The sequence below is a fragment of the Trachurus trachurus genome, assembly GCF_905171665.1.
Source record: "Trachurus trachurus genome assembly, chromosome: 24".
In the NCBI taxonomy this organism is placed as follows: Eukaryota; Metazoa; Chordata; class Actinopteri; order Carangiformes; family Carangidae; genus Trachurus; species Trachurus trachurus.
Window position 1 is genome coordinate 27,911,973 of NC_139910.1, and position 17,884 is coordinate 27,929,856.

At 43.3% G+C, this 17,884-nt stretch overlaps 1 protein-coding gene across 2 annotated transcripts in view; it reads left to right on the plus strand.

The window, feature by feature from the left end:
* The window catches only part of cd2ap (CD2-associated protein), a 79,440-nt gene that overhangs the window by 20,915 nt on the left and 40,641 nt on the right, over nucleotides 1–17,884 (plus strand). Inside the window, exons 3-8 of one of the 2 annotated variants that reach the window (XM_084001160.1) lie at nucleotides 7,624–7,801; nucleotides 10,220–10,320; nucleotides 10,795–10,924; nucleotides 12,346–12,524; nucleotides 14,469–14,556; nucleotides 14,849–14,970. In XM_084001160.1, the coding sequence (XP_083857286.1) occupies nucleotides 7,624–7,801; nucleotides 10,220–10,320; nucleotides 10,795–10,924; nucleotides 12,346–12,524; nucleotides 14,469–14,556; nucleotides 14,849–14,970 (798 nt within the window). The remainder of the gene's footprint in view (nucleotides 1–7,623; nucleotides 7,802–10,219; nucleotides 10,321–10,794; nucleotides 10,925–12,345; nucleotides 12,525–14,468; nucleotides 14,557–14,848; nucleotides 14,971–17,884) is intronic. The other variant, XM_084001161.1, reaches the window with a different exon arrangement.

Consider the following 17,884-nt stretch of genomic DNA (forward strand, 5'->3'; position numbering starts at 1 on the left):
ACAGTGTAACTTCTCCTGCAATGCTCAGCACAGTTGAAGCCCCTCCCTCATGTTGATGACACTATGATTTGATGACTCCTAGCAGATCTACTAGCATGACGTGTATTAAAATGGATTAAATTCATGTTAATCAAGTGAGAAATATGACTTCATTGCTTACAATCAGGGCTAAAATGCTACTAGTTAACATCCTATTAATTGAAATGAATGAACTAAGTGAAACTAATGATTCCAGGCAGCTGATTACACAGCAGACCAGTAGATCTGTGTAGAGGTGAGTGGAGTCATCTCTAGTTATGTCTTGGTAGAGCACCGGAGGCACCTGGCTGCTCGGCTGTGAAGCAGGACATTTCCACAGCTAATGCAGTGTGAGATGAGCCACTCCAGTGCTTCTGGCCTCCTCTCCCCTCTCATCTTTCCTGTTCTCCCTATCCAGTAATCCTGCGTAGTGAGATAGGTAATCAGCTGAACAGTCTGGCCCAGTCACTGAGCTTGGATAGTTAATCCTCTAAGGAGCCTGCTGGCTGTTGAACTTTGCTCCCGAGAACGTTACAGTCAGCTGAGATGTTGCATTTCTTCTTCCTGCTGCCTTTAACCGGTGTTGCAGCTGAGCGATCGGGGGGACATGAAACATGTCTTGGATTCGAAAGAATTCAAAGGTGCGTTGCCGTCGTCAGTGTGGATTGATTGACACCGTTTATGATGTAATATTAGAAGATTGTAATCAGTGGAAGAGGGCCATAAAGATAGAAATGTCTGGTTATGTGTTTGGTGCTACTGTATGAGTCATAGGGTTTTGATTCGAGGTGTGTTGTACAGTTGGAAACAGGGTTGTGCTGACTGTAATTTATAAAAATACAAGTATCTATGTAAGGCACTTGGACAAATATGGAAGGGTGCATTGAGTTAACCAAAGACCACAATCACTGTATTCTGTTGTCTCCTCTTCTCTCCATCTTTCTTTTACCTTCTCTTTCCTTAACTTCACTCTCCTGTGGTGCATCTTTCACACTAGAGTGACGTTATCCATGCATTCTCGCTTGTATCTAAACAAATGGACATGCTGTTGCACTGATGCATGACACAGACAGATAGACATGTCCATGTAGATAGCTATGTACCGGTATGTCTCTGCAGAGTCGTAAAGGCTCATTGTGTTAAGGAGCTGATGAGCAGAACTGAAATTCAATTGGCATTTTGGATGTGGTTTTAATTTGGGGCTGAGTGTTTGTCGCTGCCCCTACACTGTTCCTAAAGTAGCATATGACATTGTTTTAGGGGGTGTGTGTTTGTGTTTGTGTGTTTGTTTCTCCTGGTGTGGAACCACTTTTCAAAATGAAGGAATATCTGATTGAAGAATCCAGTAAACAGGGCAGCTAAGTATGTCTGAATGAACAGAGGAGAGTGACATTGTTCAAAGAAGACACAGAAATGTCTTTTTATCATCTTCCTTCTGTTTGGGTTCAAATGTGCTTGGGAGTCAGGGATGGCTGCTGAGCCATCCTTAGTGATGCTGTTATCGGTAGTGGAGTAGTCACGTTATGTTATGTTGCACGTTCACTCCATGTGGTCAAATATCCGTCTGTGTGTGATATATTTCAGCTGCTCTCCCAGAAAACGAGACACCTCTCTCAGCAGCTCACTCTGACCGCCTGCTCTGTCTGTCAGCAACAGGCCACACACACACACACACACACACACACACACACACACACACACACACACACACACACACACACACACACACACACACACAAAAGAATAACCTTGGGTCCAGTACCGTGCACGAAGGCACTGCCTTCAAATTGCTGTGAACCAATGGCAGACGCAAACTGGCAGTTTCAGGGAGACTGGAGCTGACGTGTCACAGCTCCAGGGGAGGGCACTAGTGCTACAAGCTCCCGCCCCGCTCTGCATCTGGCTCAGAGGTGAAAGGCTTCACAGCTCGGTGTAGCTGTCAAGGTATAACAGGTGTAGCTCACCTGGTAGAGCAGCTTGCACCGTGAGCAAGGACTATGTTCCAGTCTGGGATCGAATCCCAGTGTGGAGTTTTACGCTAAACGCGCTGAAACTGTAATTGTACAATGTCCAGCTGTCAGCGAGCGGGGGGTGGGGTGCCAGGAGGTGGCATTGCTAATGTGCATTGCTAATGAGCTGGTTTTAAAATGACCGAAAAGGGTCGCGGGAGTGGGACTTTAAAGCTCCCAGTCAGTAAATGCTGCTGTCACGAACGAATTTCCCCTTGGGGATGAAATAAAGTATAGTCTAATCTAATAATCTAACAGCTGTCTGTAGCTCAGCTGTGTTTGCCCCTGTGTGGGACTCGAAAAGTGGGCGAGTCTGTAGTACAACACTTTCCATTTCCCAGTCATTGTTGATTGTGTGGGCTGTAATTGTGATGCAGCTTTGCGTACCTCTCGATGTCCAACCGTCTGTTGTTATGGCGATGCTTTCTGCATCTTTCAGGATCTGTACAGCCTTGCTCTTGGACTCTTCATAGAGGTTCGGGATCACTGTGTGGGTAAAATGCGTGCGTGATGGGATGTTGTACTTCGGTTCTAGTGTGTGGATGAGTCGCCAACATCCTTGATTTTCTACCACAGAAAATGGCCTCATATCTGCTGCGATGAAAACACCTGTGTCTCTTGTTATTGACTGTGGAAGTTGAGGTCTGAATGTGTTTGTCAGCGTTGTCTGGCCTGTTGGTGTTTTCTTCACAGGTGCAGTTGTTGATTTGAGTACCGAGCTGTGGTGGTGCTGTATACGTCTCTGCATCGTGCTCGTAGCCTATTAGCCGCGGCGTACGGCATTATTTTCATACAATGTTTGCATATTGTCCGTGTCTTATCAGTCACTCTACTGCCATTTATCATTTCCTCCGGGTACCCAAAATGCTGCCAAACGAAGGATTTAAAAGTGGCGGGGGCATCTTCAATGGTCATACCGGTATTTTCCGACGTCATTCTGGCTGCTTGCTGCTTCCACTCCTTCTCCTCCTCTTCTTCTTTTCCTTCTCCTTCTTTAGGTTCTGGCAGGCTAGACGTAGCAAAGACGCATTACTGCCCCCACAGGTCACAAGTAGAAGCAGAGTCAGCCAAAATTCTCTGGTAGAAGTTTGTATAGCTCACAAATCTCGCGAGACAGATTTTTAACGCGATCTCGTCACTCCCCTAGAACTTAAACATTAGTGCTCTCAGGCAAGTTTTTACAAAGGCCCTTATGTTTTTTCTATTCCTTAGCAGCTTTGTAGACGATGGATGTCACAGATAATGATACACCAGCACTGAACCTAGAAATGTTTTGTGTCGGCGTTGAGTTGTGACTCAGAGAATCCACCATTTGACACAAATTGCAGCGATCAAGCAGCGATGGTTTTAAAGTAGCACGATTGTCTCCTCGAGTATCCAACAGCTCCGGCTCGAGCTGCTGAAAAACAGTTCCTAACCCACTGATGTTTTTAGAGAGCCCCTCTCCTGTCGTCAGTGGAGCATGCTCCTTCACAGACACACACTCTGGATCTAAATTGACCAATACTGGATTTGTTAAAAGGAGTCAGCTGGGTTTTTGAGACAAACTCAGACCACACACCAACATGGCAAAAAAAAATGTCTTTGACCAGTAATTCCTCTTTATCTGCCGACATAAACAAATATAGCTTTATCTGCAATAACCCAATATAAACTGGTTTGAGTTTGATGAAGTCCAAGCTTTACTGAAGACTTCAAATACTACCTTCCCCTTTTTTTTTCTTTTTTTTTACATATCCTGTTGGTGATTGTTTAGATGGATAAATAGAGCTGCGAGTAAACAAACCTATTGGTATATTTACAGTAAAGTGCACACACAGCGTTTCTCAGAGGTCAGTTAGCAAAGTTCACCACCTCAGGCCGTAGACTGTCAAACACAAGAAGAAACTTTGTCTTTGTTTGCTGAGCTGAGTTTATTTGCAGTGTAATTAACACCCAAGATGTGTGGCTACAGTAAGTGGAAAATAGTTTGTGTGTGTGTGTGTGTGTGTGTGTGTGTGTGTGTGTGTGTGTGTGTGTGTGTGTGTGTGTGTGTTAGTGTGTATACAGTGGTGATGTGTGGTCACACTCCTCAGCGTTGTCAGTGAACAGCACTCTGCTGAGAATGGGGAAGTAACACATGTGTATTTGTTTATTGTCTTCTCACATTGGACAGTTTTGTGCAGCAGAGCTGTGGATCTGAACCTGAGGCTGTGAACTTTATGTACTGTGTCACCACACACACACACACACACACACACACACACACACACACACACACACACACACACACACACACACACACACACACACACACACACACACACACACCCACCCAGCTGGACTTCCTCTCCAGTGAAATTGCAAAGTCAGCGTGTGTGAACCAACTGGGAAGTGGATGGTGAACTGGATCATTGTTTAGCTACACACACACACACACACACACACACACACACACACACACACACACACACACACACACACACACACACACACACACACACACACACACACACACACACACACACACACACACACACACACACACACACACACACTTATAATGTCATTTCCACAGCTGGAAACCACTGTGGTCCAGTCTGATCTCTTCTGGTCTATTGGTCTATGAGTAATAGAAAGTCATTTCTTCATATAACAGGTTCATTTGAAGATTTAAGGTTGATATAGTGACTTTTCTGGGTTGAAGAGCTACTTTAAACTTCAGTCTTAACTGAGAGACCTGAGGATTGTTTGAGGTCACACAATGTTTTTTCAGGTATCTAATGAAGAGATAGCAGAACTGCCACTTATTGTCTTATCTGAACTATTTGGACTTAACTGCGAGTTGCAGCGGTCTGAAGTGAAGTCTAAGGTCTGAGGAGACGGTCCAGCTGCAGAGAGCAGGACTGCACCAGCCTCCTGTCCTCCTGTCCTCCTGTCCTCCTGTCCTCCTGTCCTCCTGTCCTCCTGTCCTCTTGTCCTCCTGTCCTCCTGTCCTCCTGATCACAGCCGTATATCACTGCTGGACTTCATGTGACAGGTTTTCTTTGACAGTCCAGATTTCCAAACCAATAAATACTGTCACCTGAGTCAGCTGTAAAATCCTTTCTGACATCATTGTTCAGAGACAGTTGATTAGTTTATTACCGGTATAGAGAGCCTAAGCGGAAGCAGGAAGTAACGTCGCCATGGGACCTCAACTTGGAAAAAGTCTCCATGTAAGTGAACAGGAGTCAAAGTTTATTTCGTGATCCCATTGAATTGTGCCGTGAGAAAAAAAAAAAGTCCTCTACCTGTTTAAAACATCACGTTTCATGAAGAGAAATCAGCAGTTTGTTGTAAAACTATTGTAAAATAAAACTCAGAAGAATCTGTAAGCAGAAAGACTACAAGTCATGTAGGTGACGTCACCACATGGCGTCCTTCCTTTCCCGTGTCAGTTGGTGAGGTATTTTTTGTGGGACACAGATCTGTAGTCCGTAGAGCGTCTTCACACTAAATACATTCTTCTGTAGCCGTTTCACGATAAACTGCTGATTTCTCTTCATGAACCGTGATGTTTTAAACAGGTTGAGGTCATATTTTTTTCTCATTCAATCGGATCACGAAATAAAACTTTGACTCCCGTTCACTTACATGGAGACTTTTTCCGAGTTGAGGTCCCATGGCGACGTTACTTCCTGCTTCCGCTTAGGCTCTCTATTCTCTGACTTTGATTCTTAGGGTGTTTTCACACCTGCAGTGTTAGTGCGCACTAAACATGTGTGAAAACACCCTTAATCATGCTGCTTTTGTGCCAATTTTCATCACATCACATGATCACAGTACATGTTTTAGTTTTCACCAGCATTAACTTTGGTCCCAGCATGCACTGTGCTTATTGGCTCACTGATTCTGATAAGATTTATTCACATCTCTACTATTGAAATTTGGAATTCTCCTCTGTCGTATTACACCATTTAAATGAGCTCATAAAACAGTTGTAGTTTGATAACTAGCAGGAGTTATGAACTCTTAATACAGTTTCTAGATTCTAGATTTCTAGAATCTAGATTCCTGGATTGAGTGGATTTGGGAACTGGACATGAAAATAAAAGGAGGTATGATTTCCACAGCACGGCTCCATAAGGATTGAAAAGGTCTTTACTAGGCATCGTCAGCTAATGAAAGGTTATTAGAGAAAGAAAACAGTCAATCACATTATACAAGTCCCATGGGCACTTAAACACATTGACATGAATCATTGGTCATTCATGTGTCAGTAATGTCACATATTCAGATTGTCTCAGAGATAGAGGCTTCAGGAAACCTGCTCTTCTAGTTAATTGGACACAAAGTTACCTGTAGGTTTGAATGTGTTTGTGTGGCATGTCCATATACATCTGTACACTTGTCATCTATTACACCGGCAGTATTTAGTGAAGGTGTGTTGTGGACTTTGTGCTGTTGTCAGGGAGTTTCCCAGGCTGGGAGAATGTGGTAGCTGTTTTACGGCCTCGCTGTGTGTGATGTAATTGGGATCATTAGCAATAGCTGGATTTAGCATGAGTGGGCTGTAACTAGCACAATGCTGCATTGAGCACCGGTGGTGGTTGCCATAGTTCTGGTTTATTTTGTGACTTTGTGTGGCTCACAAGAATCCTGTTCACACACTGTTCACTTCCCCTATCTAGTGTGAAAATGATGCATCTTGATCGTTTCCCCTTTCTGTCTAAACAACGTCTTGGTGATTCTCCTCCTCCAATAGGATGGGATCTCAGGTGGCTGCCTCCTGTCGGAATGTGTGTTTTTGTGAGCATATCTGTCACATCACATGTAGATGTTGGAGATATGTTGTTGTCATTGTGACACAAAGTTTCTCAGTTTCTCTGACCACATCCAGAGGCGGTTTGTTGACCACACTGTGTGTTTGGCTGCAGTCCCAAAGGGAACAATAGGGTTTTTGGGGTTAGATTTTGCTGATCCAGTTACAATCCACTGACACAGTGTTCATATCCTCCCTCACTTACTGAATGAAATTCAGGATTATAGGTTGACATCAGAAAATGCTGTTTATGGTCAGTGGTCAGAAGTAAACCTGATAACACCAACAAAACACTAAGACACCTTTTAAATTGTGTCTTCTAAAAATAAAACAATATGAAATGAAAATAAAAATGAAAAATGCTGATGAATTGACTCAGTAGTTGACAATAAAACAATTAAATAATGATCTTTCAAGTTAGAATTTAGCATTTTCATTAGGATACATGGTCATCCAGTGGCAGAGCTTGTGAAGAAATACAAGGATAAACACAGAACAGCAGGTTTCTTTGCAGTTTTACACAAAATACAAAAGTTATTTGAAGAGTTGACTAAAGCCAGCTTTATCTTATTGTTTGGAAAAATCAATTTTCTTAATTTCCAAATCCAGATCTTTATTGAATTGTATATGGAAATAACTGTATTTATTGTCATTGACAAACATATTGAATAAATAGTATAGGCTAAGCAGTAGATTCCAAATGTGAAATGTTGTTTTCCATCTTGTAGTTAGAATGACTGTGATAATGAAGTATGCTGTTGTGAAGACAGAGTGAGAAAATGCTCACCGCTTAATATTTGTTGTGTGTTTTAGGAATTGAAGAAGGATTCCAAGGAGGTCAAGGAAACCAAGAGCGAGGCCAAGGAAGAGACCTTCCAGCCTCAGAGGAGAGAAAAGAGCGCCGGGAACGTGGCCAACCTGGTCCAGAGGATGAGCACCATCGGCATCCCCACCGGTGGCTTCCAGCCTCAGCCGCCCGCAGCTGCAAGGAGTAAGATTTAGTAGTTTGAAGTGTGTGTGTTCAGATGTCTGTTCGTACTAACACTACTGAAATACAATGACTCAGTGCCCACATACACACACCTGCATACTCAGTTTATTGCAGTAGTTTAAATGGACTTACATGGTGTCAGGTCAGTGGTGTGAAGTGTTCAGCTTCGGTTTGACATACATTGTGTTTTATCTGTTTTTTAACCCTCTAGAGATTCTGTATCATCCATCAGCATAAGATAGATATAGACATAGATGTATAGCCTTATCACTGCTTTCAGAAAAATCTGTTATTCTCAAGGACAACTCAGGAAGTCTTACAAAGACTGAAAGAATGAGGCAGTTTGACATCAGGCAGATGATTGGTGGGATGTTGGTAGATGCTAATTCCAACATACTATTTAGTTGGCACGTAAATAGTTATTCACTTTCAAAAATACAGTGTTACTGCTATCACAGTGTTTTCCTCTAGTGCATACAGTGTCCAGCTGTGAATAGATGCATTTGTTTTTTGAATATGTCTATCATAAAGCTATAGTCTTTTTATATTCATTTTATGTGAATTGAAGCAAAGATGGTCATGCTTCTATCTGTAATATGATGGACTGCATTGCTGATACAAGCCGTGAGAGGGAGGCATGAAGCAGCAGGACTCATTACAGTGTCTTCCCTTTCTCATCTTCTGTCCTTTGCAGTTGATATCAGACTGCAACAGCAGTTTATTATGCTGAGGGTGAGGGACACCTCCAGCACTCAGGCATCAGCAGTGACTTCAGCGCATGTGAAACTGTCTTTGCATAGCTGCTGCAAAACCAAATGGTGTGACAGGTTAAGACAAAGTTGTGACCTTTTGTGCAAATCTCGTCACCAAAGAGATGTTTTTGCACACGTCTCTCAGTGAACTGATTTACACCAGACCTGCTGAGGGGACGGGGAACAGTCCAGGGACAAACCTCTGTTAAAAGTGTTGGATTCTGGACTTTCTTCCATAACATTGCAAAACTTTTTTTTTTTTCCAAAATTGTCATCACTTTCTGAAAATACTGAATGCATATTGAAAAAGAACCTGGACAGATTTTTGCTTGAACTTCCTACTACTAGATCCTAATAATAATCTGTAGTATCTTTGTTTGGAGGTTGGTGGAGGTATGTGCTCCACCTAGCGCCGTTCTAGTTCCACCTGTGGTCGCTGCATGTGAGCTCACGTATGCATAAATACACATGTGCGTGTGCCGCATACTTCCACCAAGTCCAGTCTTGTTCAAAGATCTTATCACCAATCCAGTTTGTCTTTGCCTTCTCCTCCTGAGCTGCTGATACTGTGTCTCTGTTCTGACTGGAAAGAGGCCAGAGCTCAACTTCAGGGGGAAATTCACCTGTAAACAGTAACAAAAGATGAAACTTATGTCACCAACTGTGATGTGCAGAGACTCTGAGTGATATCTGATACACATTCTCATACACGCATCCAAACCTGTTGACAGTGTAATACTAAGAAAGAGTAATAGTGACTGGGCTTTTCTCCTGCTGTTCGCTGATGCTCCAGTTTTAGTCTACCTGTCCTGTAGCTTCCTAAAATATGTGTTTTCCATTCATAATGTGAATAGAATAGTAAAAAAACAGTGATACAGTACATCTGCTTACTGCAGTTAGTTACTGTCCTTTGGTACCTGAAGCAGCAGCTGTCACTCTGTACTGTCTCCTCTCAGCTCTGCAGCCTGAGGTTCATAAGTGTGAGAATGTTGTTCATTTCAGTCAATCAATCAATCAAGATATGTGTTCTGTGTTCAGATATAAAGAGACAAGTACATGATTATGTAGTTAATAAGATATTAGACATGTGCTCTAAGTCAGTTATTGTTACTGTTGATCATGCTGTCTTGTGGCTGTCACTGACCTCTCTGCTTTTGAACATGTAGAATAAGCAAATGGAGTTATCACATAACACAGAAGAGATCAGGGCTCAACAAAACATCTGAACAAATCAAAATTTAAGCTAAATAATACCACATATGATATTGCACATCCATATAAACATAATGCTCCTGTACTTTTACTAACAAATCTCACTTGACATTTTTACACACCATTTGCTCTTCTATTGTAAAGTTTCTCAGCCAGCTGTGCTTGTTCAGCAGGGCGTGTCTGCTCGCCACCACAGAGCAACTTTGCTGATCATTCCTGTTCCTTGGAGGGAGGAGCCGTGGCGTGGCCTCCCACTTCCTAGATTTTCACCTTGCTCGCATGTCACCTGTCCCAGTTCTCACGGCACCTCATTTGACATTAAGGAGAGGGCCAGGGGACACATGCAGTACAGTGTTTGATTAAAAACAAAAACAAACCGCAGACCGGCTCATGGACAACCACACAGCAGGTCGGCAACTAACAGGCGTCTCTCGGACTCCCTTTGTTTTCACAGAGCCTAAGAAGAGACTGTGCAAGGTGCTGTTTGACTATCAGCCGCAGAATGAAGACGAGCTGGAGCTAAAAATCGGAGAGATCATTGAGATCACTGAAGAGGTACTTTTCACTTTCAACTTTCTTAAATGTTCAAGAATTTTTAACCTCGTCACAGTGCACTTGATAGGCCGATGATGTGTTTTTAACCCCTGAAGATACTCTGACTCTTTGCTGGATATTTGTGGTGGTGGCAAGTCAGAACAAGAGATCTGAGCAGCAGAGACTGCACTGAGTGAAACTTTGCAAATACAATATGTTTGTGTAGGGAACTTGAGATCTAAGATCATTCTGTACCAGTTGGTTTTAAACATTACTCTCCCACAGGTTCAGTTTTTGACGTTTTTAACTGCAGGATTGAATGATAGAGCTTGAAACATGTTTTTTTATGCATTTTTATATTGACGCAGACATGGGCTGCTGCATCTAAGCACTTGCCTGTTAAAGTTAAAGCCCAGTAGAATTTGACGAAGTCCCACCAGAGTTTAAAGGTCTGAGATTTATTCTCCTTAATATTTTTCTCATTTCTCTGTGCAGATTGAAGAAGGCTGGTGGAGCGGCGCCTCGAACGGAAAGTCGGGACTGTTTCCCTCCAACTTCGTCAAAGAGCTGGACGCCCAGGGAGAGGACGGAGGAGAGACCAACGACACCGCAGCAGATGAGATCGGTACAGACAGACAGATAAGAAAACAAAAAAACAAGCAGGACTTCATAGATGTGAAGGGTGCAGCTTCGTTTGACTGGAACATAATACAATAATTGCTAAGAGTCTACAAGCCACGCTCTATAAAGGTGTAACTGCTGCACTGAAGTAAACTCCAGTGTTGCAATGCTATTTAAAGCACACAAGAAGTTCAGGAACACTGTGCAAGAACAATGCCAGTGAATTCACAAGGTTTAGTTTATGACAGCTGCCAACACCCACAGAAACATAATCACATACATTCAAATGTTTTTCAGACATTTTTTTGCAGACAGACTGAAAGGTAGTAGAAATGTCTGTGCAGGGTGTTTCTCACTACTCTTTCCTGTTGTTGTGTCATGCCACATTTGTTCAGTGTCAATAGAATTCAATTTAGCAGTGGAGATGTTGAGGTGCGATTGTAGCTCCAGTCAAACAAGCCTCTACAAGAAGGCGGGCCTAGGGCTTAATCTGCTAAATCATCTGTTTGCTTATTACATGACTGGGAGGTACAGCAGCTTGTTAAAGAGCCATGTGTGCGCGTGACTGCATTTGAATGTGTTAAATGAATGAATATTAGTGCTAAATTTGATGTGATACAAGTTCTCCATATTGCATCTGTTCTGAAATATAGATGTTGTGAACTGGAGACATTCAGAAAAAACTGCTACTGAGTTTCTATGAATTCATCTTTTCATTCATATATTTGATAATATAATACTAGTTAGAGCAGGGGTGTCAAACATGTGGCCCGCCAGCCAAAACCAGCCCAACAGAGGGTCCAATACCCTCGATGAATATATAGAAGAAAAAGCATAATATTATTGAAATTGCACATGTTTTTCCTAAGAAATTTCAAATTGTTCATAATGTTTAAGTTAAACAAGATAAGTGACAAATGGACAAAATCACAAACTAGCAAATGAAAACAAGACGAGAACAAAACAGAAACAAGAGAGTTTGAGTGTGTGTTTGTGTTGTGTTAAAGAGTAATATGCGGTAGTTGTAAGTTCATAATGTTTGTAAAAGGATAGTACATGAACTGTAAACATCTTGATAATACACTTGTACTTCTTTGCTCTAAAACAAAGGGAAAAATCTGGAGTCCTCATTATTTCTAAGTCATTATGCTGTTATTTTCCTGCTCCGGCCCACTTGAGATCAAACTGGGCTGTCCAGTATGTGGCCCCTGAACTAAAATGAGTTTGACACCCCTGGGTTAGAGGGAGATAAGCTTGTGCACACGCACACGCACACACAAGTGTAGCACCCACTGCTGGCTGAAATGTACATTTTCCAACACAAATCCTACATCTCCAGTGCTTTACAGTGTTGCAGCTGGAGGGAAGCAGTAAAATGTGATACCCGTGGATTTTTATTCACTCTCTCTCGTATCGTCTCTCCAGATGCCAGTGCGGTGGAAAGCGCGGCCGCCCCCACGTCACCGCCGCCCTCCTCAGGGAACGGGGTTATCGCTCAGCCCAAGAAGATCCGAGGCGTCGGCTTTGGAGATATTTTCAGTCAAGGATCTGTCAAGCTAAGGGTTCGCCTGCCCAGCCCCGACATGGAGGAGAAGAAGGACAAAGTAAGTTTGAGGCAAATTCAGAATAAAAAAACTGCACATAATGCAAGAAATGTCGGTGAAGCCAGACATGGAAAAGCAACACAAAGTGTACTTTCTATTTACATACATGTCCCTACAAAACAGATTATCCCTGCCTGTACATAACACGTCAAAACATTGCACATAACCCCAACAGCTGTCAACGGGAGCCATCAGTTTAAAGATTTATCAGGACAATTAAAACTGCAGTTTTTATAATTGAAGGAGGGACACATTGAAATGTTTAACAGAAATTCCTGCATACGTTTCTAAATTACACATTAACTGCATTGACTAAGAAGCATGGATAGAATAACTATTGGCAGTTTTGCCCAAGTGTTTGAAAGTGAAACGTATAAAAATAGCCTCAGCACCTGCTGCTGCGTAACCACTGTCTAAAATCTAATGTGAGAGAATAGCTGGTGTAAAATCTGCAGCACATCTGCAGACAGACAGTGAGAGGGTGAAATGCCTCAGGTTCCAGTAATGGAAAGCACACCAGTGGTGTCAGTAGTAAATATCGCAGGAAATTAAAAAGATACAGGTTGAAGTTATTTTTGAAAGAGTTTTCTGTTCAGCAGGAATACACCGGTCTGGAGATGATTATTTTATTTTAACTCAGTGACTCACAGCAGTTCCTGTCCAGTCAAACATGACGAAGCAGCCAATCACATGCTTCTCAAGTCGACTTCTCACATTGTGTTTGATTTCTGTGCAGCAAAGCATCAGTGAGTTTCACCAACAGATATATCCCACATTGATATTTCAATTAAGTCACATATTTCGCCAATCTGTTAGTCAGGCTGTCTAACATGTTTAACATGTGTTGAAACATTCTGCTGTCAGGACTGGACTCATCGTCTCTTGCTTTTTAAATAGAAAAATAAACTCCTGACATTAATTCGCAGCAGTCTAACAAAAATTCCCTCAGTCTCACTAACAACATCTACATTTTACATGAGTACCGTATGTCAGTTTCCTGCTTTAACCTGACACACATTCAGCTCCACAGGTGTGTTGTTTACTGTCTACACTGAAGAAACATGCCCAGATTCATTTGAAGTTTCTGTTTGTTGTGAATACACCTGTTTTTCCTGCCATCAGCAAATGCACATGACAAAAGAAAATCACTTCACAGTATTTTAGCTGGAGGCTTGTTTCTGTCATTAGAGTGCCTGAAACTGAAACCGAGGCAAATGCATCATCAGCTGCTCAATCTTGAATTTTGACATTCACATGACTTATTTTATTACTTACTTACTTTATTATTAGTAGTATTAGAAGTAACAACACAGACTGAGTTTAGCTTTGAGACGCCTCCCTCTGCCCCTCTCTCTCCTCTTCCCAGCAGCCCTCACTCTCTGGCTCAGCACGGCTTCCTTCACTCTCCTCCACTCCTCACATGCCACCACCTCGCATGCTCTCACACTCTCCTTTCCCAGCCTCACATGTCTCCATTTGGCCTCGACCAGTCCACAAAATCCACTTAGTGCTCTCCTCCGGCCCTGCAGGAGAAATATCAAAGACATGCAGCATCCTTCTTGTGACATTTAGATTTTTTTTTTATCATTTTCTGTTGCGCGGAGTAATTCTGTTTGGCACTTTCAACAAGTTAACCTCAACACTAACGCACTGCTTTTTATTTATAGCTTCTTCGTTGTTGCCATATAAATCTTTTTTTTGTTACCTTCTCATCATCATTTTCTGCAGAAAGCTCAAAGCCCTCTATGTTTCACTCTTTACTTTCTTTCAATTAACAACATTATTGATGCTCATTTCTACTAAAGAACACAGCCATGATCAGATGATTCAACTCATTCAGTTGTGAAACAAGCTGTTTCATAGACAGGACTCCTCCACATGAAGCCATTATATCCACCCATATCCAATGAATCATTTCCATATGTATGGTTTGCTTCATTTTAGCCAGTCCCATCATTACCATCTGCCGCAAAGCCCGCCCATCCCAACACGACAGACTTGCAGAGAGCAGACGCAGACAGCAAATCCAAAGGTAAAAGACTGTTAAAGTACTGAACAGGACAGTTTGACACGTGGGAAGTGTGTTTCATTTGACCAGATCGTCACTGTGAGAGACGCTGATTGTTGTGTTTTACATGCTTGAAGTTGGTGTGTTAGCTTTTCTGTAGCATTATTTACATCTGCCATAGAGTTCTGGCTTGTGTATGCGTACGTGTTGGCAGGAGAATAATGGATGTGTGTATGCTTACGTGTGGTATGCTGACGTTTTCCCTGGTGTTTCCTTGTGTGCATGTAAATCCCTGTCATCTGTGCATCCACCGTAGTAGACGCCAATATTTTGGTTTCCCCAGCTAAGGAGTACTGCAAGGTCATGTTCGCTTTCGAGGCCACGAACGAGGACGAGCTGACTCTGAAAGAAGGCGACATCATCCACATCCTGAGCAAGGTAAGCTTCCTGTCCTTTGTGGACTAAACCGGTCAAACCAAAATAGGTTTTAGCACCTGAACTAACCTGATAGATTCTTGTTCACAACTGCAGAAGTGGATATTATGTAACCTCATTGACCCGGATGACATTAGCCTGTCCAAGCATGGCCTGTCAAGCCCAACATTCATTGGACAAAGTATTTGCCTTTGAATGCAATCAGTCTGTCTGACCTTTTCTTTGCAGTCAAATGTGGCCTATTGCTGGGTGCTGATTAAACGCTCCCAGTGGTGGTAGATTGTCCTTTGCAAAGAGCATCTGACATTGTTGTCCCAGGTTATGATGCGTCCTCTGACTTGTTGCCCCGCAGCAGTATGACAGGACAGGACAGGACAGGACAGGACAGGGCAGGACAGGGCAGGACAGGGCAGGACAGGACAGGGCAGGACAGGACAGGACAGGACAGGACAGGGCAGGACAGGACAGGACAGGACAGGGCAGGACAGGACAGGACAGGACAGGACAGGACAGGGCAGGACAGGGCAGGGCAGGACAGGGCAGGACAGGGCAGGACAGGACAGGGCAGGACAGGACAGGACAGGACAGGGCAGGACAGGGCAGGACAGGACAGGACAGGACAGGGCAGGACAGGGCAGGACAGGACAGGGCAGGACAGGGCAGGACAGGACAGGACAGGGCAGGACAGGGCAGGACAGGACAGGACAGGACAGGACAGGACAGGACAGGACAGGACAGGACAGGACAGGACAGGACAGGACAGGACAGGACAGGACAGGGCTCGCTGGCTAGCACGTTTACTTCTGTAGAAGACTAGAAGTGATAGAAATTGAAGAAAACAGTGGAGACAGATCTCTGGGAATAACGCCATGAAGTTTGATACTAAACTAAATTCTGTGTAAACAGATGTTGAGCTAACATTTGTAATAACTTAATAATTCAGTACAAAAGAGAACAAAAATATCCATCCTGATACAGTATCAATGGCAGGTAGACAGTACAGTTTTTTTATTGTTGTTTTTATTATGTCCACATCCCTCCCCTCCCCATATTTCCCAAAGACAAAGAAAGGAAGAAAAAAAAGAACAGTGAGAAAGTGAAACATCATGGTGATAAGTATTCAGACCTTCAAACCCAGGGCAGAAACTACAGCCTCCAGTCGTCTTAGGTACAGCACAACAAACGTAACACATCTGGATTTTGAGGATTTTCTGGCCTCCCTCTCTTTGGATGCTCTGGGTCTTTCTCAGGTTGGATGGGGACATGGTTGGACAGACACTGCCATGTCTCTCCAGAGATGTTGACTTGGGTTCAGGTCAGGGCTCTGCCTGGGCCTCTCCGGGACATTCACAGAATTGTCACCTAGCCACCCCTGAAATCTCTTGGCTGTGTGCGCATGGTCGTTGTCCTGTAGGAAAGTGAAGCTCTGATCCAGTTTTAGGTCCTGAGCTCTCTGGACCTGCTTTTAATGTATCATATATTTTTGCTCTGTTCTGCTTTCCTCGATCTTGACCAGTCTCCCTTTATCTGTCACTGAAAAACAGCATGAGCCTCACAACAGAGCTGGTAGTGGGTGGGCGATGAGCGATGCCTGCTTTCCTCTTGACATGACTGAGGCTAAGCAGCTCAAACGTGGTCTGTTCAGATCAGAGCATCCTGACTCTCAGTCTGAGAGGTGCATTTGTTTTTCCTCCAGAAAGCCTCGGTCAGTGCAGAGCTGCAGGGATCACTGTCTTTCTGGGATTTTAAGAATTTTGAGACAAAATGTGAAATAAATGACGGGTGAGGATTCGGAATAAGGTTCTGAATGCTTTCTGCATTCACTTAAAACTTTATCAGTTGATACAGTTTGTAAGGTGATACCAGCAGTGTGGATGGACAGATACTGTGGATACTGGCTTTTCCTAACAGGGTTTCATCTAGGGATGTCCCGATCACATTTTTTTGCCCCCGAGTCCGAGTCATTTGATTTTGAGTATCTGCCGATACCGAGTCCCGATCCGATACTTTGGCAATGCAGTAAAGTTTTTAATGTAGATCAACTGTATCATCCCACTATTTTTCTGTTCTTTGTGCTCTACTAGGGATGTAACAATATCACAATCTCACAATAATACGCCCCCCCTTGCGGCCCGTCTTAGCTTTAGACAGATAGGAAAACCCTGACATGTAGATATGTAATATATCCGATTCCTGATCGGGATGTAACGTCCGATTCCGATCGAGTCTGAAACCACGTGATCGACCCCGATTTCCGATCACGTGATCGGATCGGGACATCCCTAGTTTCATCTAGTGCTAGAATAAAGATCGCAAGTTAAAATTTGGATCATTTGAAAATCAACAGTTACAGTACAGACTCTGATCATACAAATGATTAGGGTTGGGTACGGAGAATCCGGATGGAACCGGCTCTAACGTTTCGATTCCATTGGAATCGTTCAGAATTTTTATTTTCGGTTCCACGATGCTTTAGCAATTTTCATTCATGCTGACCGCCACGCCAACCGCCGTGCTGACCGCCGACCACCAGTAAAACAGGAAAGAAGAAGCTAATATTTGCCTGCACAGACCACCCTCAAACCGTGGCGTTAAGCAGACCGACACATTGATTTTTTAATTTTTTGCCTGCGTGTATTCGTGTAACATCTTATTTCCTTGCAGAGCTGCGTGCAGCACACCTATTGACTCAGCCCCTCCTTGACCTGCTCTCTCTCTGTCACACACACACACATTGACAGCGGACCTGTCTGTGAACTGTCCGTCCTCTCCTACACACTGAAGCCCGTTTTAAACAGAGATTCCGTTTTATTTCCAACCTCTCATTACGCTGGTATTGCTTGTTTACACGGGGCTCTCCCTCACAGAGACGTCCAGTCGGCTCTATGACGACATCCTCTGCTGCCGGTTTAACGGA